At 40.9% G+C, this 9315-nt stretch overlaps 1 protein-coding gene across 1 annotated transcript; it reads right to left on the reverse strand.

The window, feature by feature from the left end:
• Positions 1-3429: 3429 nt before the first annotated feature.
• LOC138214607 (endothelin-2-like) lies at positions 3430-6803 on the reverse strand. The gene is made up of 5 exons (XM_069176358.1): positions 6630-6803; positions 5818-5971; positions 5590-5703; positions 4884-4967; positions 3430-4768 (listed from the first exon to the last, which is right to left on the reverse strand). Exons 1-5 carry the CDS (start codon positions 6694-6696, stop codon positions 4708-4710), a joined length of 480 nt encoding a protein of 159 aa, XP_069032459.1. The 5' UTR covers positions 6697-6803; the 3' UTR covers positions 3430-4707.
• Between the last annotated feature and the right edge of the window lie 2512 nt (positions 6804-9315).

Genomic DNA, 9315 nt, shown 5'->3' on the forward strand with positions numbered 1-9315 from the left:
TAAAGGAGTTTGCACAAAATATTTGGGGCACTTTGAAGTTCAGCTTTATGTTTTCCATTTATGAATTTCTACTTTGGGTGCTATTGTGAAAATACAATGAAATTTCTATAAACATATTGTGGTTTAAATTAGACTTCACCACGTTAAACGTCTTGTCTTTGTAGCGCACTAGCTGGCAGCACAACTCGAGGGATATTGGCTGGCCAATCGAGACTGAAATATCTCAGCAGTTAAATGATGGGCTAATATTCAATTATGTGCATACTTGGGATAAAACTTCCTGTTTTTTCCGCTAGTTTGCGCTTTTGCCTTTTAGTAAAAATTTGGTACACACAAGACTGGATCAAAAAGTTCACAGACTGGTGGTCGTGGAAACAGTGATAACACCGTGATGTGCTCAGAGCAGGGAGGAGCAATAACCTTTGTGAGTAAAAACTCCAAGCCAGCACCTGCGTTACGGGTGTTTTTGAGACCGCTGGTGAATTTGCATTTGCAGTGTCACCGTGGAGTTGAGCAGATGGAGCACAGATGACTTTCTTTGAGGTAAGTGTGTAAGTGTGACCCGGTAGTCAAGTGGTTAGGTTGCATGCCGCGTAGTAGCAGTAGAAGTCCTGTTTGCAATGGATCATTGGTCGATACCAGGTTGGAACCATCCTTATTAAATGTTTTGCTAAATTTCCCCATTGCGGCATTAATAAAGTCGTATCTTATCTTATCTTATTGATCCCCAGGGCGACTAATAAAAATCAAACTATGGAAATCGGATAAGAAGCCTACAGCAATGAAGCAACGCTACTTTAAATACTTACAGCTTCCTCTTGCTTCATGCACATCACAGTGCATGGTGCTCCGTTCACGTGCAACAGGAACAGTCTGAGAACCTTTTCTGTGCCCGTAGTACAAACATATTTCCACAGGATGAACTGGGTATCACTTAACTTTACATTTACCATCATCATTAGTTCAGCCTGTGCATGATTGTGGACTCTCAGTCTTCTTTAGTACTGGAATGAGTTGTGTCAACCCTATATGCTGTATATTGAGGTATTAAGGTTCAAGGGTTAAATATGATGTAAATAATGCTGTGGACAATCTTGCAGTTTTTGAAATCGATAATAGTAATAATAATAATAATAATAAATCCTCTCTTCACCCTGGCGACTTCCTCACAGTCCTTAAATCAGTTTGTTTATTTGCTAAATGCACAAGAAGCAGTTAAACATGGGTTACAATTCCCAAACTCCCCTTCACCTGATATGTGTCCATGCAGAAACAACAGGCTGGAGACCAGGGAGACTTTCACAAAAACAATCACACAATCATGACTTACCATCAGCCAGCATGCATAACAGAACAAAACTCAGGGCAACATTAAATGAGCACTAAAACAAAGCACAGCAACAAATCTATTGTTATGACAACAGAGTGATTAAGGCTGCAATCTGCGTCCCGCATCCAGCTCATATCAGTTCCCTGCAAAAACAGAAAGCATGCTCCTGTTTTTCCTTTGTTGCTTTTCCTCTCCAGCTTCTCTCCTGCGATGGAGGAATTTAGGAGGAATGCAGAAAAAGCATCCTGTTTTCATTCCTCACTCTAAGTCAGCTATTCACACTGTGCAGCGCTGGCCGGGGGTTCTGGGAGTTCTTCGTGACGTCGGGGTGCAGAGATGAACGGAAGAAGAAGCAGGTGAATATTCAAACTGAATGGTTTGTTTTTCCCCCGACAATCCCTTCATACCAGCTCCTGCACAGACACAGACACACGTTAAAAGGACATCATATTAACCTGTGATTGACTTTGATTGGAACCAACGTCTCGCTTCAGCCTCTTTTCCACTGCTGGTACCGGCTTGGCACGACTCCATTGGTTTTCCATTGGGCAAAAGTTTTGAATGGTACCGGGTACTATTTTCGTTGAAGCTGGAAGCAAGCAGAGTCAATACTCCAAGATTATGTGCAAACACTGCAGACCACTGATTAGTCGGAAATCAATGCTTCACTGCATGTGTGACAACGGACATCCAAGCTACTTTAGCCGGCATCGTTTCATTCACTGGACGACTTGATTCATGGCGATCTGCAAAAACCACGCTGCAAACGTTCCTCTATTTGGTTGCAACGAAAAGATTTAACAGGTTTGTGTGTCACGTTAAAGATAACATCAAGGTAGTTTGATGCGGTGTGGCTATGACTACTATCCGCACTGGAAAACGAATTCAGTGAAAGTACCTGGTACCAAAAACAAGTAAACTGGAGTGGAGTGGAGTAGAATTGAACCGGTGCCGGCAGAAGAGAATGGACTTTATTCTTATTATCTGTCTTGCCTTAAACACTTCACTTACAACTCAGGACATCCCTCAGATACTAAGGAGCTATAAGTCACCTTCATAATAAACATGTTGAGAGCTCACGTCGCTCTCGGAGAACAGCCTATCAAAGGAAACATCAGCTTATGTAGCGACAACAGGACAGACTCCCCACCACGGAGAGATTACCACCGCACGTTACACTACGGACAAAGAAATCCTGTGTAGTAACACATTGCTCTGTATCTTCAGGTTCACTGTGTGCCTGCACTGTAGTTAAATGTTAAGCACGACACGCCTGCAGTCAGGCCACAGAGACAGTCTTAAAGGGGTCAAATGTTTCAAGGGATTGAACCAATTTAATGTATGGACTACAAAAATCAGTTCAGATCTGAAGTGTCCCTCGTGGGAGGTTTCAGAAAGAGGCTCTTTGAGTTCCAAAGGTAATCTACACCAAACTCCATTCATTTTTACGCATTTTTGGAAGTTTTGATTTAATTCAGGAAAAGGCTGACTTTCTATTTCATATTTCATTTAGTTCAATTTAGGTTCTTGAATTTTGATGAGGATCATCAGTTTAAAATAGTTGAAAAGCCTTCAGTTCAAGATAAGTGTGCCTTCTTATTTAATCGTTTTTTATTCCGAGTGGCACTTTTGTTGTACTTTCACATTATTTTGACACGATGCTGTCAGATTTGAAAACCTCAAAAATTTCAAACATTTGAGTTGCAGCGTAAAGATCAAGGACAAACTTGCATTCTGAAGCTGGACCAGTTGAGAAGCACTTTCAAGTAATAGTTTGACATTTTGGGGAAAAATGCTGATTTGCTTCTTAACTGTGACTTTGAAGAGATTAATACCAGTCTGTGGCATCTGTCTGTAACATATTAATCTTGAAGTCTTCTTATGCACATAACGATAATATGAGTTCAGTATTGAGTTCAGCTTTTCTTCCTTAACTGATCCAATAGCAAACCCTGTTTGTGTCTGAAAAAGAGAGTCCATTGTGTCTTATGAGTATTGAATACATTTGCTGGAGCATGTTATTGGTAGTCGAAGGTCTGTTGAATGACGCAAGTAATAAATATGTCAAACAATGAAATTCACATTCTGTAAGAAAAAAATACTTTCATGTGTTTTTATTTTCTCACATAAAATTCAGTCATAGAAATATAAATACATCTCTGAATAAGTTAGAGAATAAATAAATTCATCTATTTACAATTGTTGAAAAACATTTAGCATCATCAGTAAACTTCAGTCTGGTAAACTATCCAGCATAAACAGCATTGAGATGTTTGAGGAGGAATATTTTCGGACTCCCTTTGACTGTTAAATTATCCACATGTCCATCCGATCCTGCTGACTCAAGTCCAAAAGGGCAGATGGAGGCGGAGAGATGTTTTTGAAGTGCATAGTACAAGTCAAGAGTCATGATTTCTGATTGGCTACTTCCAGAGGAATTAAGTCAACATTCATCAGAGAAAAACAAGCTGCACATCACTGAAACCTTCTGGCTTATCTTCAATCAAAACACGAAGACAGAGCTGTGCAATAAACACATGAGGATACACAATAGACCTACTGTACTACAGCTGGTATAATAACAGGAAGTCTACTGTATACAGAATGTGAAGCCGACAATAGAGTCTGTATGAAGCCAATTGCTTGGTAGATAAATCCCAAAGAGATGACCTTGGTTTTGCTGAAGCAGTGTGTGCCAAGCGTGAAGAGAGTGCTGCCTGATCATTAAAAAGCTGTTTTCTGATTTGCCCTGAACATTAAGCAGGACGGTGGATTACAGCTCTGATACAGAGGAATATCAAACTAAAACAAAGGTCAGCAGCAACAGGGAGGTTTCAAGAACATTTGAATACACATTAGCAAAGTTTTCCCAGATAGATGTAGAGTTGGTACGACTCCGAAATATGAAAGGATCCTTTAATCCTCTGTAGGAGAGTCGTGGATTTAAAACTGTCCAGACAGAAGAGTCACGCAGGTGCTTTTGTCCATTAAAAACAGTTTACTGGCCACTAATTGCTCATTGTAACCCAAGGTCAGTTTCCATGTCCTGGGATTTGAGGGATGTTTCTTTGGCCTGCTGGTTGTAATTAAGCTCTAAAAAGTTCAAGGGTAGTTCAAGTAGTGACTCTACGTGTCCACCCATCGTTGCTGCGGCCGCAGGGCTTCTGTCTTTCGGAGCTGCCGGTCTTCTAAAGCTCTGCTGCCTCTTTTGCCCTCCATGTTTCCACCCTGCGTCTCCAGAGTTGGTAGAAGTCCAGACACATTTTGAACTGAGGAGGACTCGCCGGTCCACAGTGGTTGAATCCATGAAGGTTGAATCCATGAAGGTCGAACTGCTTCTGGATTTAACTCATTCCTCTACCTTCTTGTTCTACTTTTTAATTTGTTGATGTCTGAAGGGTTATTCTTTGATTGCCATGTTGGATTTTGAGTGCAGACCTGCAGGAAAAGCAAAAGAAACCAGATTAGAGATGCGTCCTGTGTCTCAGGAGTGACTATCGAAAACAGCACGATACGGACGTTAAGGTTGATTCGTAAATTCTTCTTCGTTTACCTGAACAATGCCAACAATTTGTTGCTGTTTGTGCTCGCAGATTCTAACATTGGGCCCATGACATTCGTCCCGCCGTCCTCTGAGCTGTAGACAGATAAAACACCAACATTAAAACAAGGATTAAACCTTTCCAACGTCTCAGGAAATTAGACCTTTACAGTCTGGACATTTCTACGTTACATGAAACACAGTTAGTCCCGGATAAACCCAACAATTTCCTTCTAATCTAGTATATTTTTAGATGTCTTTTGGGTAAGAATGCAGGGCGCGTCTTCTGAAACACCTCCGAGGATAAGATCTAGAGTCGGTGACTAATTCATACTGGTGGTTTCATGAGCACAATGACTCAAGGACGCAACAAACATTCACCTGAGCAAAGGCAGAAATGTGATCTTTCCAGAAATAGCAGCATTGCTAATAAACCTTTGTGATTTGTGTGAAGGCCTCGACAGAAATGTGAGCTATTCCCTCCACTCTGACCGCTACCCTCATACTGTCAGCGGCGTTATCACCGGCTCAATCACACCGCCCGGTCTCTGACTCGTCCTCTACATCAACAAGGCTCATCACACGCTGGAAGGAGACACAGAAGCTGCTCTGATGCTATCTATCACCCAGAGGCTGCTACGTGAGGGGAAACACTGGCATCACTGTAGGTCTGCATAGATGTTAGAGACAGGAAAGGGACGAAGGGAGGATCGCTCACCTTTTATGGCAGAAGCCATGGCAGGTTTTATCGGCCCAGTTGAGGCAATCGCATCGGTTGGCCGACCGGCGACGGCGAGACAGAGGGCTTCCCAGGCCGTACGGGAGGAGTTTACTGTGAAGGAAAAAATGAAACTCATTAGATAGTGAAAGCTTCTTGGATTTGTTTAGAAATGATACCTGAGTGTTGTTGGGTGACAAACGTAGCTCTCTGAGTGTGAAGCCTCACCTTGCCGTGTTGACCCAGATAATATCCAGGTGACAGAAATAGATGCACTCTTTATCATCCCAGCTGTTACAGGAGCAGCGTTTGGTCCTGACGTGGTGTCGCTGTGACGCCTGAGCTGGAAGCTCTTCCCGGTCTGATAAGGGAAGTCCACAACCTAGAAAACCACACAGGATCCCGAGATTAAAAAGAGCTAACTTTTGCAGTGTCACTGTGAGACCAGTGATTATCATATGTAAATACAAACAAACCCACTTGACCTACCAGAGCGATTAAACAAATGTGGTTATGATTAACAATGTGACGTATTTACCATGTTATAAAGCAATGAACTTAATCCAAGTCAAACATTCAAGATGCTCAGAAGTGCCTGAATCAGCAGTGCAATCATGTGATTATTCTGCAATAAAAGGTGTGTTACTTATCAAAGGAAAATATTCTCTAGAAGGCTGAACCCAGTTTATGTATTATATTTAACTGGAAGATGGTCAGAGCCTGCAAAATGAAATCATGCAGCATGAAGCATGTCGATGCTTTCGCTAAATTAATCTGCACTATGACTGTTTTCTTACAGTTCTTTTTATTTGAGTAAACTTCAAACCTTAACTCTAACCATCGCCCTTACTGTCACATCTTTAGTTAAACCACACAAAGTTGAGAAATAACTAGTAATGTATTGCAAAAAATAGCCAAAAGGACCCAAAAAAATTAATCAAATTGATAATTTTTTTTTTACTGTATTTCACCCACAATACTCTACAAAATGAGTAATAAATACCTTTAAAAACCCAAGAATCAAAAGAAAAGTTGCTCACCTTCTTGCAGAGCCAAGCAGACGATGAGTAAAGTCAGTATCTTGCAAATGAAGGAGGCCATCATCATCCTCTGTGAAAAGTCTGGATGAAGTTTTGATGCAAGCAGCAGCAGTCGGTTTACGCACTCGGAGAGGTGCAGACGAGTGGACGGAGGTCCTGTGTGTGTGTGTGTGTGTGTGTGTGTGTCGAGGCTGAAGAGCAGCAACAGGTGCTTTGTGTTCATGTCCCTGCCAGGAATCTCTTACTTATATACCCCCTGTGGCTCGCATCACCGTGGCCCCGCCCACCTTTGTGTACTCCACTGTCTGTACGCATGTCAGTTATTACACAACACACTCAAACTCCACCGCCCCCCCCATCCCCTCCCCCACACACACACTTCCCCCTCCACACACTCACACATACAAACACACACTCACACATTCCAGCAGCAGTGACCTTGTTAACAATGGGTTTGAGTCATAGATTTTCTGATGCCGTTATTTCATACCAAGAAAATTCAAAGTATTAAATGTTTTTGTTTTAGAGTCAGAGTGTGTTTAAATAACCTCATACGTACAAACATAAACCGTCATGGGACAAGACTGTTAAAGTAGCAGCTGAACTTTGAAGCAGTGAGCGGAGGACAGTTATGGTCAAGGAAGTTGCAATCTGAGCAGACAATGAACTAAACATATATCATACTACTACTAATATTAATATAATAGCAGGCAGGTTTGACAATAATATGACAACAGACATTTTCTGTATCATGATATGTGAAAATAATTCAGAAAAAATAGTGTAATTCTTTGTTTAATTTGAAGGGACGTTTATCATCTTAGTTTTTAAGTTTTAATTATTGTTTTTATTTCTATTTTACTTAAATTGTATTCATAGATTTTTAACATGTTGCTTCATTCTTGTACTTTTAATTCTTGCACTTTCTTTTAACTACATTTTAATTATTTTTACACCATTTTTAAAAACGTATTGATCTGTTCAGTTGATTGTTTGCTTCCTTTTTTATGTGTACTCTTGCTAATGTGAAGGACCCTATAATGATTCAGTCAATAATACATTCTCATTATTGACCTGTCGGAGCTGAGTAGCAGCAGATGAGGTTAAATAAGGCCATGAAACTGTGTGTTTTTCTTTCCAGAGGCGTCGGCGTGCGGATGAATCTGGAGGCAGCAGAGGAAGAGATGAGCAGTGACGGAGGGTGTACATGTGCCACACAGCTGATATGAGGACGGGGAGGAGAGCTGTCAGCACCCCCGCAGGAGGGTGAGGTCATGGCAACATCGTCCCACAACGTCTCGGCTCAGCGCGCAACACGCTCTGACCTTCGTAAAGAGATATGCAGCTGCCTGCCACATCAGCTCTCTGCAGCCCCCCCACACACACCACCATGGATATAATACAAGTACAAGTACACACACACACACACACACACACACACACACACACACACACACACACACACACACACGACATACACAGACATCATTAATTTGACCACAACCTGAACTCACAGTGTAAACACACAGTCATGCAGACGCCCTAAGATGTTCTTTGATCTTATCGGATATAGAATATATTACGTAATCTAAATCTACAAGCATGTAAACTCATATAAACTAACATAGTATCTGATAACAGAGTATCACCGTGAGGAATGGAGGGATTACCACGAACCTGCATGGACAGAGACAGTATGGGTGCAGTAGTGAGGGTAATGATGGCATCCAACATGAGGAAGGCCCTCAGACAGCCTGGTTTGCATCTGCAGTTTTTATATTGTACTTTATTAGTACTGTAAGTAAACTCTTCTCTCCTGGCTAAAACAAAAAAATATTTCAAGTATCTAAAAGCCTATCAGAGACCTCCCACTTGTTGAGGGGCCCCATCCGCTCATGGTTTAGTTCACGTTGACACCACTATGAGGTAATCCTTTTAAAACCGTCATTTTAAAATGAGCAACAATGGTGACCAATAGAGGCAAAGAAACAGGTGTGATGAAGAAAACAATCAGAGAGAAATTAGCTCTACTGCATATAATATAATATAATATAATGTAATATAATATAATATAATATAATATAATATAATATAGTATAAAATCACAATAAAATCACAATAAAAACTACACTCCAGCGATCATAGTCATTTTTGTTGTTGTGTTTGCCAATATTGAAGGTGCATACCTTCTGCAGTTGATTAACTATGATTTATTATTGAACTCTACTTCCTGTTTCAGGACCAGTCAATCAGTTTAAAAGTGACAGCAGAATTCAGTCCTGTGTTTCTGGGGTTACCTCTTGTATATGGATATGGACAGTCACTTTAAAGCTGTATGTGGTTTTGAAAACTACAGTTTTTCAACTCTTAATGACGTTTTTCCATGTTTCAGGTAAAAACATCTGCTGCCTTTTACCGTTCGTATCCAGCAGACAGGGAGCACTGACATTCATTCATTCATGGTTTCTGAACACTTGAGGTCGGGACAGTAAGTCCAGTATCCTTCCACCTTTTTGCTCTGTTTCCACCAACCCTTGAGAAATAATAGCTCAGTTTTTACCACTAAATGCTCCACTATGTTCACCAGCTGGTTGCCAACATTATGGTTTGGTGCTGGATTGGTGGTTTACTGTTTTTTCACTGAACAAAACAATTAGCTAAAAGATGCTAAAAAAAAAAAAAAAAA

Source organism: Embiotoca jacksoni, unplaced genomic scaffold (genome assembly GCF_022577435.1).
Source record: "Embiotoca jacksoni isolate LCO1_2020_lvr unplaced genomic scaffold, fEmbJac1.0.p SCAF_7, whole genome shotgun sequence".
NCBI lineage: Eukaryota > Metazoa > Chordata > Actinopteri > Embiotocidae > Embiotoca > Embiotoca jacksoni.